Source organism: Anarhichas minor, unplaced genomic scaffold, assembly GCF_050575085.1.
Source record: "Anarhichas minor isolate MPS153535 unplaced genomic scaffold, ASM5057508v1 ptg000074l, whole genome shotgun sequence".
Taxonomy (NCBI): Eukaryota; Metazoa; Chordata; class Actinopteri; order Perciformes; family Anarhichadidae; genus Anarhichas; species Anarhichas minor.
The window spans coordinates 11,739,964-11,762,444 of record NW_027466520.1 but is presented as its reverse complement, the minus strand read 5'-3'; the positions used below and the strand labels follow the sequence as shown (position 1 = coordinate 11,762,444).

Genomic DNA, 22,481 nt, shown 5'->3' with positions numbered 1-22,481 from the left:
TCATTGAATAAATGACTTACCCCAATAGCTAAATATTCTGCTTCCTCTTCTCTCAAATATCTATTAAAATCTTTAAAAAGTACATTTGATAAACACCAGCAGACAAAAGGTCAGGATTATTCTGTTTTATATTTAAAAAGAAAAACATGAAAATGTCCCATCAAGGAGCCAGTTTCACACAGATTATTGCAGAAACTGTATCTGTTGTTGTTTTCCTTCATAAAGGTTTCGTGGTAAATAATTTACATCATTTTGACATCAGACGTCTGTCTCTCCCGCTGCACGTGAGGATCAGCTGTTGTGAGTAGGTTCCACCGTTGCCACGGCAACGGTTGCATAGCTGCGGCGGTTTGTTTAGGGTGGGCGGGACGTTCCGACGTTCCTTTCAAGTTTGATTATTTGTGACGTCACGTTTCAAAGGTGCCTTTGATGAAACATTGCCATATCATGTTGAATGATAGATGAACTCTCACATTTTGAAGTAACAGTCAAACAGTCAACATGTCTTCCGATAAAGTCATCCGATTTAAAGGCCAGAGTGCAGAATTAACTGTAAGTCAACTGACCCATCATCAGAGACTATTTGAACAATACGAGTCCCTCAAAAGAGAATTAAATAGCCTCCTTCCACTCCAGAAGGAGGTGAAACAATTGAAGGAAGATCGAGAAAGTTTACAGCAAAAACACGCGGCTGAGTTGAAGGAACATGTGAGAATGTTCGCGAAGGAAAGATCGCTAAGGCAAGAAGAAGAAGTGCAGCGGTTTAAAACCACAGAGAAGTATGAAGCATTGGAGAAAGCAAATTTGAAAGATTTCAACTCTAGAATTCAGGAGAAAAATAAAAAGATAAAATCTCTGGAGAAAGAATACAGACTCTTAAATGAGGAATTTACCTCATTTAAGAAGAAAGCTGAAGAACAAAGCCTCAAAGAAGCTAAAGACACTGCAGAATTGGAATCCTGTAAAAAGGAGTCCAAGAAAAAGAGTGGCTTCATTGAGGGAATGAGGCGTCGCGTTGACAGAATCACGACCTCAAACAATTATCAGCAAATGAAGATAGAGGAGCACATCAAGTGTGCTCAGTTAAAAGAACAGGAAATCAAGGAGCTCCGAGAGCTCATTCCTGAATTGGAGAACAGGTTGCGAAAAGCAATCAGCAAGACTGAGGACCTACAGGCTGAGAGGACTCAGATCCAAATAAACTTGTTGGAGGCTCAGGATCAACTTGTTTCTACTAAGAAGCTGCAGGAGGAAGTCAGACTCTTGAAAGTTGAGGCAGATGAAAAGAACAAAGCGCTGGACAAGGCTGACCAGATCAACTGTTCTGTGAAAGAGCAGCTGGAAAAAGTGAAGCAGCAGCGGTGTGAAATAAACAACAAATATAAGACCGTGAAAGAGTCCAAGGCCGACTTGACAAACAAATTGGACGCGGTCATGGCGGAGAAAGAAAAGTTGGAAAAAGAACTTCAGCTCTGCAAGGAAACTGTAGCACAGCAAAATAAACAGCTCAGCCTCCAGGACACCGAGATTGTGAGACTTGAGGGGGTTATTGTGCAAACTAATAACAAAGTAAATTCTCTCGTGCTAGAGCAAAATCAATGGAAAAGTTTCCAGCAACAACTCGGAGTACGACTGAATAATAACATTTCGATTCTGCGTCGGGGGAAACGATTGAAAAACAATCTGGATGCCAACCCCATAAGCAGGCTCAGAAAAAGTCTGGCACAAAAAAATGCCGAGATAGCAGAGCTGAAGAGCAGGCTGGCACAGCGGCCGCAATACGCCATCCTGAAGTTGGCAGCGTCCGAGTGGGACACGCGAGACCTGAGGATGAAGTTAATGGCTGAAAAGGGAAACTCCAGAATGTACGAGTTGGAGATTGGAGGCAAGAAATCTTTGCCTCCAATTTCTAAAAAAAGCCAGACTGTAAAGTTGGAGATTGGAGGCAAGACATCTTTGCCTCCAATGTCTAAAAAAAGCCAGCCCCCCCCCTCAGGTTAAAGAGCAGAAGAAGGATCTCACTCCTGACCTAAGGACGGTAAAGTTGGAGATTGGAGGCAAGACATCTTTGCCTCCAATGTCTAAAAAAAGCCAGCCCCCCCCTCAGGTTAAAGAGCAGAAGAAGGATCTCACTCCTGACCAAAGGACGGTAAAGTTGGAGATTGGAGGCAAGACATCTTTGCCTCCAATGTCTAAAAAATGCCAGCCCCCCCCCCCCCCCTCAGATCAGGCACAGTGCGTCCATGTCAAGAAACACTCGCATCACGCTCAGAAAGCCAGCGAGTATGTCTAAGGGGTATCTGACGATCAACCCCCTCCCATCCATGCCCAAATTACAGTAGTGTGGAGTTAAAGTCACACCACATCCTACCCTACCCCCATTGTCCTAGGTCAGGGGTCGGCAACCTTTTCTATAATTAACATAGAAGAGTCTGTTCATTCTTGCTTATGAATTATATTCTCTCTGAACACGTTTCTCTTTTTGGAGAGTCATGTGAGATGACTTCTTCAATTAGCGCAATGTTCCTGCTCTTCTTTCTATTTCTTTCTCAGCCCTGTGTGTCACGTGTGTGTAAACCTCGCTGGAGTCAGGAAACTTGTCAGAATACTCATATTTGATTGCTGCATCACGTGATGTGATTTGCAATGCATTGGTTGGTGTGTTTCCTGCACCCCCGAACAAGTGCCGTAACGGCTGAATAAGAGGCGCCGGTTAAAGTTTCAACTTGGTGCCCAATATGTATAATTCCGAATTATCTATCGGTTTTTCGTTCCTGGGTCCGGATCCGGTGTGCCAGTTGGGGACCTCAGGGAGCCGCAACAGAGAGGCTAAAGAGCCGCAGGTTGCCGACCCCTGGTCTATCTGTCTCTCTGTCTGTCTCTCTGTCTGTCTCTCTGTCTGTCTGTCTTGTATCTGTCTCTCTCTCTCTGTCTCTCTGTCTGTCTCTGTCTCTCTGTCTGTCTCTCTGTCTCTCTGTCTTGTATCTGTCTGACTGTATTCATCTTCTGGAGCAACAACTGAACTTCTGACTCACCCAGAATCTGATGATCTGAAGTATTTTATTCTTGCTTTAACTAAGTTGTCTTTATAGCTGTACTTAGGCCTGCCTCAGTTGTGATTGGACTGTGAGTTTCTGCCTGACTGAGGAGGTGTGACATAGTCTCTGCTGCTGAATAGCTCTGCTGATTGCAAAGGGAGGAGCTTGCACTCCTGGTAGCAATCAGTAGATAGCTGTCCTTAACCACTGTTGGTGGTCGGAAGCGTCAGCTCTCGAGCGTTACACAAACGAAGGCTAGGGCGGTCAAAGGAAACAGGGCGACTTCGTCAAGCGAAGACTTCTCGAGCGTGTACTTAGGGAGTTTCTATTTGTCTACCATGTGTTTGCATCCGATTTCTGTCCGCTCCTCTGCTCGGTGGTCACGTAGACATTGGGTCACTCCCAGGTGCCGTGACCCCGCTAACCTCATCTATCCTACTCTCTCAGCTCATGGCGAGCAAGTGGTAGTGGGGGGACTTTGGAATTGCCAGTCGGCAGTGCCGAAAGCTGAGTTCATCTCAGGCTATGCTTCCTTGCTCTCCCTCAGCTTTCTTGCTCTAACTGAGCCGTGGATCACACCAGAAAACACCACCACACCTGCAGCTCTGTCAGAAGTGTACTCTTTCTCTCACACTCCCAGAGCTGTGAGGCGAGGTGGTGGTACTGGCCTGCTAATCTCCCCAAAATGGAGATACTCTCTTGTCTCTGTTCCACAGTTCTTCCCGTCCTCTTTCGAATTTCATGCGGTTATTGTCACTCACCATTGCTGTTGTGTATCGCCCACCAGGCCCTCTTGGTGAGTTCCTGGAGGAGCTAGACACATTAGTCTCACACTTCCATGACGATGGCTCAGCACTCATCCTGCTCGGCGACTTTAACATCCAGACTGATAAATTAGAACCTCTTCTTTCCTTCCTCTCCTCCTTTGTCCTTTACCACTCTTCCTCTCCTCCTACCCATGTTAGGGACAGGAACCTCTCGAAACTGTGGGAGAGCCGCACGTCATCCAGCCGTGCCAAAAACTCAGCCGGTTCAAATTCTGATCAAAAGTATTTAATCTTACAGAAGCTAAAACAATTGCAAAGTGAATTACACTATTTACACCATCGATGGAAATATGATCTGCGGAAAAGAGTCCACACACGCTCCAACCAGGAAGCTTGATACCTGCAGGATGCAATGTGACGAACTGAACGAGCACTTCCGTTGAATCTTCTTTCATAGTCCGTAAAAGTCATAACATGTCTGTCTCAGTTACAATTAGCTTAAATCCAGCTGACTCCTCCTGGCTTCAGTCAGCTGATCGCCCTCGCGTGACCTTATTGGCTGTTGGTCAGTCGCTCCTTCTACGCGTCCCTCCCTCTGTTAGGCCCCGGTAACGGAGTCGCTGCCCATCTTTCATCAGGCTGACAACTCACCTCTTCAAGAAGTACTACCCTGAGACTTCCGCTTAGCACTTATTGTATTCGTATTAGTTTGTTATTATTATTACATTCGTTTGTTTCTGCACTGTACATTTGCTCTGGTTCATGCTCTTAGATGCTTGTTTGAAAAAGGAGATGTACTTATGACTTCTGGTGTCTTGAAAACCGATGTTGAATACACTTATTGTAAGTCGCTTTGGATAAAAGCGTCTACTAAATGACTGTAATGTAATGTAATGTCTGCTCTCTGTCTGTCTGTCTCTCTCTCCGTCTGTCTGTCTGTCTGTCTGTCTCTCTCTCCATCTGTCTGTCTGTCTGTCTGTCTGTCTGTCTCTCTCTCCGTCTGTCTCTCTCTGTCTGTCTGTCTGTCTGTCTGTCCGTCCGTCTGTCTGTTGCATGTGTACAGATTGTAAAGCCCTCTGAGGCAAATTTGTAATTTGTGATTTTGGGTTATAACAAAAATTAATTGAATTGAATGTGAAAAACAATTATTGATTGAACAGTTTTATGTTTTATAATGCATTATATTACATTATAGAATTACAGAAGTCAGATATTTGCTAATAATGCAGGTACAAGGTGATCACAAGCAGCGCTCACACACGCTGCACTCAACACTCGGACTGTAAATATCATTCACTTTGTAGTGAATAGGGAGATTTTAGACACAGTCTGGACAGTTTGTCAAATGTGTTGAGTTGAAACTTATCTTACTTATAATGTACCAGTTCACTAATTCTACTTTATGCATAACTACATACTCACTGACATAAGGCTCATATGTCTCAGACATTATAAAAGTTGTTATATAGAGTCACACAGGGGTTAATGCTGTGTAAACACTAATATAATTAATATATTTTTGCCACTTCACTAAAACAAAGAACAATAGAAGGTGAGTAGCATACATTTTAAAGATATTTGCATTGCATCTCAGTATAATAAAATATACATGAATAATACACACAACATATTGTTTCCTCTTCCCTGCCCCAGGTTTAATGTGGAGCTAATATGAATCATTAACTAAAACATGTCCACTCTGAATGAGTCAAAGTCTCGTTTTCTATCTGTTTCTCTCACAAGGTTCCATGACGGTCTTTGAACACTAAATACCTTTCCGCAATAGAACCCATAGAATCTTTCCTGTTGGCTTTCTCTCAAACAATCACAGCATTGATTTAATAATCTATAGAAAACGTTTCTCAACACTCTGCATTGTAACACTTTGATGTAAATTCACAGTGAAATTCTAACATTTACCTACTGTATTGTGCTAATACTGTATAATGCTGTAAAAGCAAGGCGTTCTGGGAGTCATAACAGTATACTGTTTCATATAAATGTAATATGAAAGTCATAGTATAGTATTTAATATAAAAGTCAGTGTAGTATTTCATGAAATATTTTTAATATATTAGTGTTTATTGTCAACAAGTGTACAAAAATAGCACGGATGTATGTATACCTTATTAAAGTGATTATTTCTAATCCGACTGCTCGATTTATCGATGGAAAATAATCGAAAGTAATCGACAGCTGCAGCCATAATACAGGATGTTGTTGGGTTCAGTGGTTCGAGCTGCTGCCTCACAATAAGGACAATCAGGAGAAAATATCCAAATAAATAAAATACAAATATTTCAATACCGTTGATTCTTTTTCAGATTCCTTTCTACAACCCTTATTGTTTTGATAAATGTTTATTTTTATTTTTTACGATCTGTGTCATGAATAAAATAAGCCGAATGTTCAAAGGACTTTGTGTAGTATTTGGTGTCATCTAGTGGTGAGGTTGTAGATTGCAACCAACTGAATACGCCTCTGCTCCACTCCTCCCTTTACAAGAGTCCTTAACGTGAGCAGAATGAAAACCCGTGGCATCACTTCTTTAGGAGCAAAGAAAGCCAGACGGCGGCTGGTGATACCACAATTTCACCCTCTGTAGCTCTCGTTATCGCTGTTTCACAAGCGTGTGGAGAACTAATTGCCAACAGATTGAGCAGTTGTTTCCATCGAATCACAGACAGCGGTGATGTGGTTCTTCAGTTTGTCATGAGGTTTATCACATTTATTATGATTTTTAGTTCTACCACCACTGACATAACCAATGTACTTGTGCTAAACTGTAAGAACACAGTATTTTATACCTGCTATTAGCAGAAGACTTGATGAACACAGCTTCATACGATAATGAGTATAAATGGCTCATTCCGATAGAAGACCACATTTTAATGACTTATTATTACATCATTTATTTATTCCATCATTTCACAAAAAGCGACAAATGACATGCAGATCTTTTAAGAGGTCGCCACAAGAAAACAGTCTGTGCAAAAAAGTGCATTTTCATAGAGACACGGTGATTAAAAGCTGGACAGAGAAAAGAACGTGTTTCTGAACCTCTAGACGTCAGGTGTGAGGAAAATGAGGCGACCGCTGAAGGTTTCAATACTCATTTACACCTGTTGTGACTCCATGTACACAATATGTTTGTGTTCCTGATAACTCAGAAATGACCTAAAACAATACTCATAAACATTTCTGGGTTTAAAGTCAGTTATTCCGGATGCACAGAAAACACTTCCATCCAAATCAACTTCTTTGCTGATGACATAATCCCATTTCTGAAGGGTGAATTCGGTTTTTGTCTGTCAATATACTTTATGTTTTAGATTTAAACAGTCTGACATTGCACACAACAGCAAACCTTTTCTTTGCCTGTTCAGATGACTTTACCTGGTAAAATGTTTCGGGGGGGGGGGGGGGGGGGGGGGATAGCTTTAGATATTCCTGATTTTTAAAGCTTAAAAAGCAGGACGTAGAAACACAGGCAGGTAGAGAGGACGATTAAAAAGAAGAGCATCCATCAATAACAACAGAAGAGAAGTTTCAGGTGCATCCGGACGACACACAGGCACAACGTTTAGCATCAATAACGTCCATGGCTTTTAAAAAGGCAACCAGTTCAGCTTCATGCTTTCATCTGTTTAATGTTTAATGGCAATGAGCAGCTGTCATGCTGTCAGCTACGGGTATCGTCTTTTTTTTGGTCAAATTTATAGCACAAAACAGCGTCATGCAGATCACTCACAGACCAACGAGGAAGACACGGAGGGACATTGATGCTGCGTTCCAGAAACGTCGGAAAATCTGAGACTTTTTCTCAAAATTGTGACGACCTGACGTTGAGTTTAACAGCGTGAAGGCTGCAGACCATCGTTTCTAATTTTATTAATAAACTTAAACTTCAAGTATATCTTTAAGACTACAAAAACCTTAAAACTGCACTAATAAATATCTTAACGCTGCAATAATAGATTATTTTGGCCACTTGGTGGCAGCAGAAACAAAGGTGCTGAAGGAACTTGCATCCGCTCAATCGTTGCCCAACAAACTAATGTTGCCTGTTTGTATAAACTTGGCTGTTGCTAAAGAATTCCTGCTTGCTGACATTAATGAAACGCAGCATTGTAATGAACTTATCATGCATGAATCTGAGAGTTATGCAGTAAAAAAACAGAACGGCAACGCTTTATTCAAGTCTGTAATTACCTGGAAAGGCTGGTTATGTGTCCACGTTTTCTATAATGAATACCAAAGAACTAACAATGTTACTTAGATTCTTTTAAATTTAAATTAAACTTTGTCTACAGGCAGAAAACTATTATAAGGAGTGTAAAGTTTCCAATCAAATGAATGTTTATTTAGGTATGAATAAAGATTTCCCCGTTACTGTAATTAGCACCAAACTATAGCAGCTCTTTCCAGAAAATGGTATTAATTGGAAATTACAGACCTGCAAAGTAAAGTGCTACCAAAAGAACTACAAAGACCAGATCAGAGCACAAGAACAGGTCACTTAAGGCTAAACGTAGAACAGTATGAGGAATGTAATGAATGTACGTACTGTACTAACAGTCTTTCATCTTTGGCACTTGTGATTTCCTGTTTGACATAAATATTAAAAAGCTTCAGAGATATGAGAGAAAATGGCTGGAGACGTCCGACAGCTCTTCATCCTCTTCTCCTTTATTAAAGTCCCCTTCTTCTTCTTCTTTATATTATTTTGTGTCTTTTTCAAACCCTCAGAGCTGCGTTTGCCGGCCCTGAACGTTGCATAGTGTTGTTGCAGAACGAAGGAGACTGTAGAGGAAAAGCCTGGTGGTTTGCGCTCCATGTTTGTTGGTACATGTGTGTCGTTTACGTGTCATCGTAGTCTCCATGTTGTTCCAACGACACAGTGTCAGTGTGAAACTTATTCACGTGCATCCGGTGGCACCGCTGGTACAAAAGGCTTTGTTCACAACCACAGCTGACGCCATTTTTGGAGGTCATTTTGCAGCTAAAACCCATCTTCTCTAGGATCAGCAGCTGTGACCACACAGGTTACCTTAAAGGGCCAGCGCGTCGCATTAAAGGGGATCTATCGGCAGAAAGGGAATGTTATGTTTAAAATGATGTTCTCTTTAGTGTTTAATCACCTGAAATATCTTGATAATGATATATTTTAGGATATAGAAAGTTTTCTGAAAATAAATAAATTGTATTCAATTCACGAATAAGTTTACAAAACCATGTCTCATATATACGGAGTACTTTCTCATTAAATGAAGGGAGTATGTGCTCGTTCTTATCAATATAGACGGGGTTATTATGTATCAGGATGTGATTCAATTGACAGATGATGAATTATATTGAATTATTCCAGATTATCTAAAACAACTTTTTTCACGGTCAAATTGAAAGTTTAAATATTGATAATAAAGCGAAGAAAGCCTACACTACGGTAAGAACAGCAGGTCAGTTGAACCACAAAGACCGTCTGTCAACTGTGAAGGACGTTTCGAATCATTTAAACTATGTTTTTCTCGTCCACATGCATTTGTTTACAATCGGTTCGCTCACGTTTGTTTCCACTATTATTATCACAACCGAAAGAACCAATGATGGAGACACAACTGCAACGATCCATTACATCAGATGTTTGTGATCACTTTCATACTACAACAAAGATAAAAGTAAGTCGGTCAGACGTTTATAAATTATATCCAAACACCAGGTTTTTATCTCCAAAGAAACTCTCCGTTTAACTCTAACTTTTACTTTTTGTGGCTCATGTTGAGGAGCGTTGCAGCACAGACAGACTGCACCAAGGTCAAGGATTTTTACAGCACAAACAAACTGGTTAGAAAATATTATTCAATTATGTTTGCAGAGGGGAACCACTGTAGTGCAACGCTAACATGTCATCAGATACAGCTGTCAGTTTATTAAAAACACAAAAAGGCTGTTTTCAGCCACTATGACCTCCAAAATGGCACCAGAGTGGGTCTCATTAACCTGAAAGCCTTCCTGATGTTGTGCGTGAACACATGAATGCACTGGCGAGTCCCTCTCGGTCTCAGGTCCAGACCTCCATGGGCACCATGGCCTCCTTGCAGCCCATGGGGGGAAGCAGGTTCTGCTCGCACAGGAACTGAAGAGGGAACTGGACCAGGAAGCCGCGGATCTTCTTCAGCTCCTCGTGAGCCCGGGCCGGGTCCTCCTAGTCCAGGCCCGGCTTGGCGAGGTAGCCCTCCAGCTCCAGGATGCTACGGACGTCACTGGACGGAAGACTTCGGAAGACCTGAAGAGAGAAAAAACAAAAGAAAACAGGACGGAGTCAGAGAGAGAACCAAGGGTTGGTGTCCAGAACTGGTCCTGAATAAATGTATTACAAACAAAAGTGTTTTAATGACAAATGACAATGGAATCAAATCTGCTCAATCACGACTATTTTAAAAACAACTGACATTTCATGATTTGAAATCCTATTTGTAAACACGATACGGAGCCGTCGTGTCGGACTCACCTTCTGGTAGATGGTGGCGTTTCGAGCGCAGGTCGTCATCCAGACCTTGTAGAACTGGTCACTGACGGGATCCGACACGTCGATGGAGGGATCCGTGTTGGCGCCCAAAATCATCCTGAGAGAGAGAGAGAGAGAGAGAGAGAGAGAGAGAGAGAGAGAGAGAGAGAGACGGAGAGGTGAGGAGGTTTTCTGATCAAGGTAGCGCACAAAAAAACGGACTGGGTCGTCTTATTTCACAGTTTGTGGGTTGGTAAGAACTCCAGATAGCCAAATGTATGTGAGTTCATTCATTTTTCATGATATGTCCCCTTTGAAACCTCAAATTTAGAGACGGTTGCGTGACGGATTACTGAACGGGAATGTTGGGCACAGGCCCAGGGGCCCAACATGTCAGGGGCCCCCCTGGACAAAGAACAAAAAATACATGAAACAAATATTGTTCTAGTGTAATAAGTTATTACGAGCGTATTTTCCAGCTTGGTACTCCTGCCCGTCCATCACCGCCGTAACCGTCTCCGAGTCCTCCACGATCACCACCACCTCGCTGTCCCTCTTTCCCAGCATGCTCCGGTCGTTGATGTTGGCAGAACCTGCAGAACCACAAAATGAGTGCGATCCCAGAATCGGCCAGCAGGGGGCGCTGCAGCGCCTGAGCTCAGACTACATGCTGACGTTCATACTAGTAAAATACAGGAAATGAAATAGTCCAAAGAAATGTATATAAAAAAAATAATTAAAGATATCTGTTAAATACTTAATAAATGGGTCTTCACTTTCATATCAAGGGCATGGAAGTGAATGATGTCCTTTATATTTAATAGTTATGTTTATCTTTATGTCACTGTAGACAGGAGCTGGACAAAATAACAGAAACGATTACAGCATTCTATTATTAAATTGTTGTTTCAGACACAAAATGAAAGTTCCTTGTGGTAACTCTAATCTTTAATGATGTAGTTTTATTTACACTGAATTATATTTTAGTTCCTGTTATTTGTAGCTGCGCTCTACAGTTATCTGTGTGAAAGAAACATCTGTTACCCGACACATATTTCACACCATATCTCATTACGGTACAGTTCAGACATTTCTTCATTTAAAGGGTCAGAAGGGAAGTTTGGGAACCGCAGTTCTGCTTTAGGTTATGTGGAACCTTTAAAGGTTCAGTTCTAGTTCAAAAACACAAACATGTTTAGAAAACCAGCAGCAAAGTATCAAACAAATGACTTTTCTTTGTAACATTTTCAAGCTTTTTAAATATTTCCTCTTTGATATAAAAGGACGCCACCGTCTCTGTGCTGCTCCCGTTTCTTTCTCCTCTATTATACATGAGCCGTCTGGACTCAGGGGAATATTTCATTACATCTTGTCATCTTTTAATCATGCGATGGAGGAATCGAGAACGTGAGAAAATTACCGATGATGACGGTGTTGTCGTCGGCGATGAGCATCTTGCTGTGGACGTAGATGAGCTCGTGTGACCAGCTTCCCCTCCAGCTCGGCGTGAGTCCTCAGACCGGCGATGGAGATGTAGTTTATCCACTGGTCTCCCACTGGAAACCAGCAGCAAGCAGTCAGAGTCGTGTTTGACCAATTCATTTAGGACACGATGAACGACTTTTTAAAGATTCTTCTCAACAAATCTTGAGTTTTTTCATGTTGTCAGGCTAGCAACACACGAGAGACACTCATGTAAAGGGAATGTGAAATTAAAATACTCACTCTCTCTCTTGAGCTGGGACATGATGGAGTGTTCTCCTCTGTTCATGGTCCTGCAGGGAAAACAGAAGGTGGATGAGAAGCAGGTCCACATTCCTCAAGCCTCTGTGTGTGTGCGCGTGCGTGCGTCAGTGTTTGCATGGAGAGGGTTGAGTGTTTACTCAAGAATGCAGGCTAGATAATGAATGTCAGCCACAAAATGAATGGCATGTACACACACGCACACACACACACACACACACACACACACACACACACACACACACAGTTATTAATCAGCAGTGCAATGCATTAAAACGGGGGTGATCTGATGTATTTCTCAAAGACTGTATGTAAGAAGTGGACGTAGTCGTCGTGACGTCACCCGTTGGTTTGTGGACTGATGTTTCGAAGCGATTTGGCCGTCGCCATCTTGGTTTTCTTGCAACCAGTGAACAGGAAGTGACCATATCTGGACTGAGGAGGAGTGACGTAGAGACGCCGTATACGTCTCTGGTAGAGACCTGTCAATCACCGTGTAGCCCCGCCCTAAAGCATCCCCTGCTTTATGGTCTGTTTGACTCTAAATGGACCATAATGTACTAAATGAACATCATGCTGTATTGAAGAAGACTTGAAACTAGAGATTGAGACCATAAACTCGTGTTTACAATGTTTACTGAGGTAATAAATCAAGAGAGAAGTAGAGTCATTTTCTCATAGACTTCTATACAACCAGAGGAGTCGCCAAATGTGGATTAATCCGCCGCTGAAAATAGTCCCCAACAAATGCTGTTTCCTCCTGTTTGATGCCAGTAACAAAGACATTACAGAATGAAGAATAACACCACATGTGACTGGTTTAAGAGAGAAACTGTGGTCTGATCATGTGATACATCATGTTTGGAAATACTCCGACAGCAGAAATTAAACAGCCGCCGGAGGGAAGAAAGCACTTCAGTCGAGATTACTAGAACCTCTGAGAGGAGACATGCACACTGCAGTCAAACATGTGTTTTAATCATTTTACTTACCTGAAATACATTAAAACAAACATGAGTAAATGAGAGCAATCGAAGAAAAGAACAGCAATAATGTGTGTTTTTTAAAAGTAATTTGTTTAAAGTAGTAAATAGCAGTTAATAAAAAACTGGTGTAATGCATAATAGAGAAATGTAAGAATTTATAGGCCACACGTCAGTAGCTTTTATGTATTAAATCACCTTAATACTTCTAAGCCTGGGTCCATCGCCTCAATTTATTATATTTTTGTTATTAAAATTAAAAACACAAAGTTCTGCAAGACTCAAGTGATGTCTTGAAATCTCCTGTTTGAGTCCAAAACCTTTAAAATACAAAGTTTAAGACGATATATATCAGAGAAAATTGTCACATTTGAGAAGCAAATATTTGACTTTTTTGCTTTGACCAACAGATTCAAGACAGTAAATCTTAAAAAGCTCAATCAACTAAAAGATATACTGAATAAATCTCCATATTATATAAACGAAGCTGCAAACTCAGAAACCCAAAAGCCGTTCAATCTGGATCAGAACCACAGCAAAGCACACGGCATCACCACCGACTCACCAGCCCGGCTCTGGCCGATCAGAGCGGCCGTCCTCAGCTCCGCCGGCCTGCCGGGGATCAGCGTGTGCTGGCTGGTGATGCTGATGGACCAACCTGAATACAGCGGCCACAAACACTGAGACGGCAGCACAGACGGAGGCCAACGCTGCCGGAGGAGAAGCTTTAAAGAACGCCAACTCGTGTTCTTGCGTGTTCGTTTTAATACCTCAGATGGCCGAGACAGACGTCACTGTTGTCCCATAGTGTGACTTTGGTGTTTTTAAAGATTTGGTTTAGATTCACCCAATAAGTCACACAATAACACAAACAAACTATCCGATCAAGGCAGCGGTAGAGAAGCAACTCCTGTGTTCTGAGAGCTAACATCACTGTTTTTGTGAGTAGTCTGGTGGTAGATCACAGCTTCAGTTCCCCGTCAGAAAGGTCTGTCTGACAGCAAGTTAAACAGGTGAAAACATTCTAAATATAGTGTAAAACTTAAACTGACAGATTCTTTTAGGCGTCTAAAATACATCCACAGCAGTACATTGATTTGCTTCATCTACTGTAGTACCACACTGTAGTACTACACTGTAGTACCACACTGTAGTAACACACTGTAGTAACACACTGTAGTACTGCACTGTAGTAACACACTGCAGTACTACACTGTAGTACCACACTGTAGTACTACACTGTAGTAACACACTGTAGTAACACACTGTAGTACTACACTGTAGTAACACACTGTAGTAACACACTGTAGTACTACACTGTAGTAACACACTGTAGTACTACACTGTAGTAACACACTGTAGTAACACACTGTAGTAACACACTGTAGTAATACACTGACTGTGGAGAAGAACCTCATACAAACACACTTAAAAACATCACAACTGTCCTCTTGAAAGAACGTAAATAATAAGACCATTATGCCATCAATAAACATAACTAAATATATTCAATAAATATCTATCCACTCACTCTCTTCTTCTTCCAGCTCGCTGTCGGCCGAAGCCAGTCCGTGTTTCTGCAGGTGTCTCCGGATGCTGAACCTGGACCTCTTCGGCCTCCCCTGACCTTTCAGCCTGGGCTGGTCCGCCGAGTCCGTCACCGTGAAGAAAAAAAAATCACTTTTTTTCTCCTTTCCTCTCCCATTAATCATCTCACGACCCCTCAGATTTATCTTGTGACCCTCTGTAGGGGTAACATGAAATGTAAACTTACACTAATTAATGTAGATTTTCTAAAAAAAACTGAACTCATGAGACTTCCCCTTTTTCAAGCATTAAATGCAAAGGTCTGCATGAACAGGCAGCTTCATCATGGGACTATTAATAGTAGAGCACAAAAAACAATTCCATTAATATCCATGAAGTGTCAACATTTCATTCTCTGGTTGGTCTCTGTAGCAGATATTTACATTCACATTGAAGGTTAGCTTCAACTGACATCACTTTTTATTCTAAACAATAACATCATAGCCTGACTGATAAAAACCAAAACTCTCTTACCTCGAACTGTTATTTGAAGAGGATCACAAGAAGCTGTTGCCAGAAATGGTCGGTTCTCAATCCTGAAGTAGTACCTGTCTGTGTATGATGTGTTTAAACTGGAAAATAAAGTGGTGCAGTTTTTCTGACTCAGGTCTCCAGTTAGATTCATTGGATAGATGTTATCCTTCCTGCTACTGTTGAAAATCACATTATTTGGCCTTTGGCCAAAGTAAGGGTAATTTTTAATCCACACTCCGAAGGTTGTTCTTGCGCTGTTGAATCCCTCCTCTGGTTTACCACTGAAGTTACATGGGATTTGCAAACAAGATCCAGTCAGTGCTTCCATCTCTTGAGGTGCAGTAATGAATAGATTTAGATTTGGAATACAATCAGCCAAAGCACCTGTGAAACAGACTAATGATCAACAGTGGTGAGTAACATGCAAAAAAACAAAAAACATGAAGAGAAATATACTTCAGCAGTAATATTTTGCATTTTGGTCTTTTTTTCCCTGAACATTTTTTGTATTGATTCATTTTCTTGGTTTTACAACAACTATCCCCCACGAGGCCGACCCCAGTGGTGACCAAACCCGTCTATATCTCCAAATAACTAAGTCAGTCTCGTCTCAGTGACAAAAGAGCTGACGCAGAGAATACAGATTGTAACATTCACATGAATTTAGGGTAAAATGATATGTGTCAAATAGTAAATGATTCAAGAGGAATACAAGTGACTGAACCAAAAGCTCACCTGAGAGAAAGAAGACACTCAGTAACATGTTGGCTGTCACCGTTCTCACAGACCGGACTGCCATGACACTCATCACCTGGATTCACAAACACAACAGTGGATTTTACAAAGCGTTCAACATGCTCTGTACAACCACAAGTTCCTGTGTGTTAAGAGACCACCGCTCACAAGGCTGCAAATGTGTACGACTCAGAGTGTTAGATGAGAATAAAACCATGAGTGTTGTCTTAACAAAGAAGCCCACATCAACAAGAGAGTGACAAATAGATCCTTTGGTTGGTGGTTTTAAAGAGAAAATAATGCAATTCATGAATTTCAACAGTCCAACAATCCAACTTCCCTTTTTTATCTGTCGTAATTTAACATCAAGTCGACTTCCTTTGAATTAAGAACACAGAGCGAGTGCAGTTTTATTTTTTATCAGAGTTCTTCCCTTAACTACTCATATCCTGTGAGTCTATTTATTCTGAAATATTTATATATCCCAATAATTATAATAACAATAATAAGAACATGCAGCCAGTGACTTGAGTACAGTCACTGTGGATCACACTGAGCTTTATTTTTGTTGCTCTGCATCACAGGACTGATGAACCTCACAAACTTTTATCTGTTTGTGCAGAAATAACTTTCTTTATAGTGGATGCATTTATTGAATATTATTCATGTTGAAATGAGAGTATTAGAATCTTTCTGTTCTTGAAAAATGTTTTTCGTAACAGCACACTGATTAATCTAAATATTGTTACAAAGTCTTGTTTTTTTTATTGTTTTCAGTTTTTCTCTTATTTCCTGTTTTATTTTGGTATTCACCTATAGATACTTCACTTCCTGTCCTCGTGCGTTTCCCGTCACTGTGATTACCTAACCGGCCCTGATCAGTTTCACCTGTGTCTAATAAACCTTCCTCGCTTGTGTATTCAGTGTGTGTGCTCTCTTTTGTCTGTTCATGTCTTTACTGGTTGAGGGATCATTTCTGGGTAGTTTTCTAGTATTTTGGACCTTGGTTCTGGATTCTGACTTTGACTCTATGGTGTTTTTGTACCATTGTCTTACTTCATTGGACAGTCTCCTGTGACATTTTGGTGTGGCTTGTCTGGTTTTTAACTCTGCTCCCCTGACTGTGAGCTCTTCAGAGCCCTGTGGCTCAGAGTCTCCTGGTAGGTGGCGTTGTTGGCTTTGTAGTAGAAGTCACTTTGTATTTAAATTGAACTGGTGTAATAAGATGCAGCCCGGCTATTGGCTGTTGTTCCCCGTTACAACATTTTTGCTGTATTTATGTTTTTGTCTATTTGCAGGTGATGGTCATTACATTTATGTCTTACTTGATATTAGTGTATTTACAGTAAAATGTCATATTTAGTACATATCTGGGTTGCACCTCAATGACCAAATTTAAAGCCCCTGAAAGCTTGGCATCAAAACTTAAGAATTTCTCCATATAATAGGATACATATTTATGACAGAATAAGCAACAATCATCATTTAGCTTTAATTATGAGTTTATCACGAAAACACTTAAACAACCCTGTCCATTGTCATCAAATTGTGATTCAAATGTTGCTCCTGATTGGTGACATCACCTCTTCTAAAATGCAGCAAGAACCAACTTGGATGATTCTTTTTCGTGTGAAATGAAAAAAACTTACATTTTTGTAAAAGCGTATTCATAAGTCACTGATCACACTGTATGAATTTGACCAACAGCACACATGAATGTACTGCAACATTTTTTTAAATCTCTAAAAGGAAGCTGAAAAATGTTACAACTGCAACGTTTAATTTATTAAATTCAACTCTTCAAACAAGTGGACTGATCACAGTACAGTGGGAAACTAAAGTGAAAATGTTTATCTCTTATTCATCCATAATTGAGTGACAAGTTTGTCTTTTATTCATGGATTTCTTCTTGCTGACCACAAAAGAGCCATGTGAAGAAAAAGGAAATGCAACAAAATAATTGTTTTGGCTTGCATTATGACACTACAAACACATAATATTGAGATTTGTTTGGCTTGCTTGTACTACAGAGTGATAGTTTGTAGCGTGCAAGATCATTTTTGCTGTTTATTGTAACTGCCAAGACACAAAAACTGTTAATTGTGGCATTGAAACAACTACTCATGTACTAAAGTGCAAAAATGAAAAACCTTCACATGCAGAAACAATGACTGTAAGTCATCTTTGGTTTAGCTGTAATAAAATAATTAAACACAGATCCATTTATGATGAAGAAATATGACGCATGTTACGTGAACAAATCAGCCATCCATGTGTGGTGAAAAGGAATTTAGAGATCCATAAACACCTCACGTATTGATAAAAAATGTTCAAAATGTCCCACTTTAAATATATTGCAAAGAACTGAAGAAAAGATGTCCTTGTAAGAATAACAACAGAATATTTGTTGAATAAAAGTTCATGTCCATGCACTCGTTTTCACTTCAACACTTGAGCGTAGAGATCCTCTGGGCTGTCAGCAGTCTGTGTGAAGCTCTTTACTGTCTTGGACACATTGACCTGTGCATACAGTGTGTCTTGCTGCTGTCCACTGTCCTGCACCGAGGCCGAGGACGGTTCAGGTCTCCAGTTGGAGAAGTTAATCTCTCCGTAATGGATGTCTCCTGTTTCTGTTTCTGTTGCTCTGGCTGGCTGTTGAACAGCTGGCTCCTCCGCTGTTAGGCTCTGTGATAAATGGACCAAACAAGAAATGTTGTGAAGCACCTTCATCTATTTCCTTCACTTCACCTCATTTGTCTCTCACTCAGCTCCCACTGCTATAAGACAGTGACAATCATCCAAATAACCAGCTTTTAATGGACACAACAATAGAAACCCTTATTGCTATGGCAGTGGATTATTAATGTGAGTTTCTAACAGGATGTTTCATCTTCCTGTTTGTCTCCACATTTAGTCCCTAATGAGTAACCTGTTCAGTCCAGATCTCAAGAGTGCAGACAGTATGACAAGTTAGAAACATGCTCATAACACATAATTATCTAAAGTATTTAAGTTGTTTCCTACCTGTGTCTGTTGTGAAGTTGAATGTTTTGACTTGAACCACCTGAAAGACACATGAGAGCTCTCAGCTTCATTTTTCTGTGTAATAATAAAGTGCTTTAAGTGCAATTTAGAAACCGTCATTAGAAACAGAAACAGTCAACAATTAATAATACAGTACAAAAAGAGGAAATAGCTAAAAGCAAGTCATTTCACAGCATTGTTTGAGACCACCACATTATTCCTGCTTGTATAAGACACTTCTGATGCTTTAAAAGTGAATAAAAGAGTTTTGAGTCTGAGTATTGAAACTAAATGTGCTTGAAGTGTTCACTCATTCTGGACATCTGGCGGCCACTTCTTGTACTAACTGGTCTTAAGGTCTAAAGGTTTAGTTCAGACTGGTTTTACATTTGAAGACAGTGATCTCAGGTTTCTTACACTGATTTGTCAACATTAGGTTCAAAGATCTTTAATGACATCCAACATTTACATAACTTAGACTCCCAATTAGGGAATCAAGTTGGGTGATATTGACAAACTCTCAAAAAAATAAATGTGTCATCTGCATAAAAATTAATCTCTGTGTTCTGCATGTGTATATTATGACCTTGAGGCAGCGTGTAGACACAACAGTATGGCCCAGGTATAGAACCCTGAGGAACGCCACAAATACACTTTTGACTTTAAATAATCAGTTGAAACAAAAAGATATGAAAATAAATCAGACTCAGAGATTTTGATCAGTTGAAGACATTCATTCAAAATAGAATAATACAGTACAAAATGTCAGAGGTGTAAAAAAAAAGAGCTAATACTAACAAATCACAGATTACAATGAGAAGAATATCTGTACAAAAATACAATCATTTTGAGTGGATACATCTGGATATGAACTTGATTTGAGGTACTTACCAAATGGCAACACCCGCACAGATGAGTACAATGATTCCTCCAACAACTGCGACCCATGGTGACAAACTTTCAAGCTGTTCTCCTACAGAAACAAAACATTATAAGTGACCAAGTCAAGTTAAGAAGAATGCTCAGCTTGACTTCATACAGTATTTTGCAAACGTATATTTAAAATGCTGCGTCACTAATGTTTGCAGACGTGATGTTAGCCAACAATAACTGCTCCTAATTCACAGGATGTGATACAGTTCTGTGTTTACCTTTAATAGTCAGAAGGATCTCTGATGATGTTTGATTACCAAGCTCATTGGTGGCCACACAGTAATAAACTCCTCCATCAGTGACATTAAAGCTGTAAAGGTCTCCTTCAGATACAGTGACGGGTCCATCTTTGCTGATCTTGAACCAGGTGAAGCGGCTGATGGGAGGATTGGCTCTGCTGGAGCAGGTCAGGTTCACCCAGCTACCTGCTGACACCGAACCTGGTGGACTGATGGACGCCGAGGTGTCCTTGGGAGCGTCTGAGGAGAATGTGACGGAGATGTGAGGAAAGAGAGCAGCATCAGAGCCTGAACGAGATCCTTAAGAGAGAATAATCATCGTGTGCTGACAGGATCCAATAACAAACACTAACATGAAACACTGAGAGTCGTTGTCTCCTCTGATGTCTTGACATCTTTTCCTTCATTCACAGGATATCTGGCAGAACAGGTGATGATGAATCCATCATGTTTGTCTGACAGAGTGATGTTCTTCTGGATTTTAGTTGTGAAGGTTCGATCTGTGTTTTCCTCTGTCATGATGTGAGGGTCTTGTTGGAGGTTCCAGGTGAGTTTAGGAGGAGAGTGTGGACAGGGAGTGAAAGCTGAGCAGCTTATAGAGACAGACTCCTTCTCCTTCAGATCACCTGAGATCTCAATCCTGGGGCTTGGAGGAGAATCTGTGGTTTCAAATCAAATACAGATTGTACACTGAAGAACACAGCAACAAGACCAGGAGTCTACTGCCATGCTAGCAGTACTCTTCTACATTTGAGAGCAAAATATTGTACTTTTACTCCACTAACAGCTTTTGGATTGTTCCTTATTAAAAAAAGAACGTGTTTGTTCGGGGCTTCTTGTCATTTTTCTGATGTTTCTGAGTTGTTAACAGAAATCACTTTTTTTCTCCTTTCCTCTCCCATTAATCACCTCACGACCCCTCAGATTTATCTTGTGACCCTCTGTAGGGGTAACATGAAATGTAAACTTACACTAATTAATGTAGATTTTCTAAAAAAAAAACTGAACTCATGAGACTTCCCCTTTTTCAAGCATTAAATGCAAAGGTCTGCATGAACAGGCAGCTTCATCATGGGACTATTAATAGTAGAGCACAAAAAATATTCTATTGATCCATGAAGTGTAAACATTTCATTCTCTGGTTGGTCTCTGTAGCAGATATTTACATTCACATTGAAGGTTAGCTTCAACTGACATCACTTTTTATTCTAAACAATAACATCATAGACTGAGTGATAAAAACCAAAACTCTCTTACCTCGAACTGTTATTTGAAGAGGATCACATTCAGCTGTTGCCAGAAATGGTCGGTTCTCAATCCTGAAGTAGTACCTGTCTGTGTATGATGTGTTTAAACTGGAAAATAAAGTGGTGCAGTTTCTCTGACTCAGGTCTCCAGTTAGATTCATTGGATAGATGTTATCCTCCCTGCTACTGTTGAAAATCACATTATTTGGCCTTTGGCCAAAGTAAGGGTCATTTTTAATCCACACTCCGAAGGTTGTTCTTGCGCTGAATTGCTCCTCTGGTTTACCAGTGAAGTTACATGGGATTTGCAAACAAGATCCAGTCAGTGCTTCCATCTCTTGAGGTGCAGTAATGACTAGATTTAGATTCGGAACACAATCAGCCAAAGCACCTGTGAAACAGACTAATGATTAACAGTGGTGAGTAACGTGCAAAAAAACAAAAAACATGAAGAGAAATATACTTCAGCAGTAATATTTTGCATTTTGGTCTTTTTTTCCCTGAACATTTTTTGTATTGATTCATTTTCTTGGTTTTACAACAACTATCCCCCACGAGGCCGACCCCAGTGGTGACCAAACCCGTCTATATCTCCAAATAATTCAGTCAGTCTCGTCTCAGTGACAAAAGAGCTGACGCAGAGAATACAGATTGTAACATTCACATGAATTTAGGGTAAAATGATATGTGTCAAATAGTAAATGATTCAAGAGGAATACAAGTGACTGAACCAAAAGCTCACCTGAGAGAAAGAAGACACTCAGTAACATGTTGGCTGTCACCGTTGTCACAGACCGGACTGCCATGACACTCATCACCTGGATTCACAAACACAACAGTGGATTTTACAAAGCGTTCAACATGCTCTGTACAACCACAAGTTCCTGTGTGTTAAGAGACCACCGCTCACAAGGCTGCAAATGTGTACGACTCAGAGTGTTAGATGAGAACAAAACCATGAGTGTTGTCTTACCAAAGAAGCCCACATCAACAAGAGAGTGACAAATAGATCCTTTGGTTGGTGGTTTTAAAGAGAAAATAATGCAATTCATGAATTTCAACAGTCCAACAAACCAACTTCCCTTTTTTATCTGTCGTAATTTAACATCAAGTCAACTTCCTTTGAATTAAGAACACAGAGCGAGTGCAGTTTTATTTATCAGAGTTCTTCCCTTAACTGCTCATATCCTGTGAGTCTATTTA

General features: G+C 40.6%; 2 protein-coding genes across 2 annotated transcripts; both read right to left on the bottom strand.

Moving 5' to 3' along the window:
* Positions 1–6,677: 6,677 nt before the first annotated feature.
* LOC142937596 (phospholipase D1-like) lies at positions 6,678–15,938 on the bottom strand. The gene is made up of 6 exons (XM_076080591.1): positions 14,571–15,938; positions 12,039–12,088; positions 11,734–11,869; positions 10,778–10,906; positions 10,317–10,431; positions 6,678–10,091 (listed from the first exon to the last, which is right to left on the bottom strand). The coding sequence occupies exons 2-6, from the start codon at positions 12,082–12,084 to the stop codon at positions 10,011–10,013; spliced, it is 507 nt and encodes a 168-aa protein (XP_075936706.1). The 5' UTR covers positions 12,085–12,088; positions 14,571–15,938; the 3' UTR covers positions 6,678–10,010.
* Positions 15,939–17,308: 1,370 nt separating this feature from the next.
* On the bottom strand, positions 17,309–22,048 carry LOC142937808 (cell adhesion molecule 4-like). Its single transcript, XM_076080896.1, has 6 exons — positions 22,021–22,048; positions 20,460–20,690; positions 20,011–20,319; positions 19,751–19,832; positions 18,860–18,899; positions 17,309–18,520 (listed from the first exon to the last, which is right to left on the bottom strand). The coding sequence occupies exons 1-6, from the start codon at positions 22,046–22,048 to the stop codon at positions 18,275–18,277; spliced, it is 936 nt and encodes a 311-aa protein (XP_075937011.1). The 3' UTR covers positions 17,309–18,274.
* Positions 22,049–22,481: the final 433 nt, after the last annotated feature.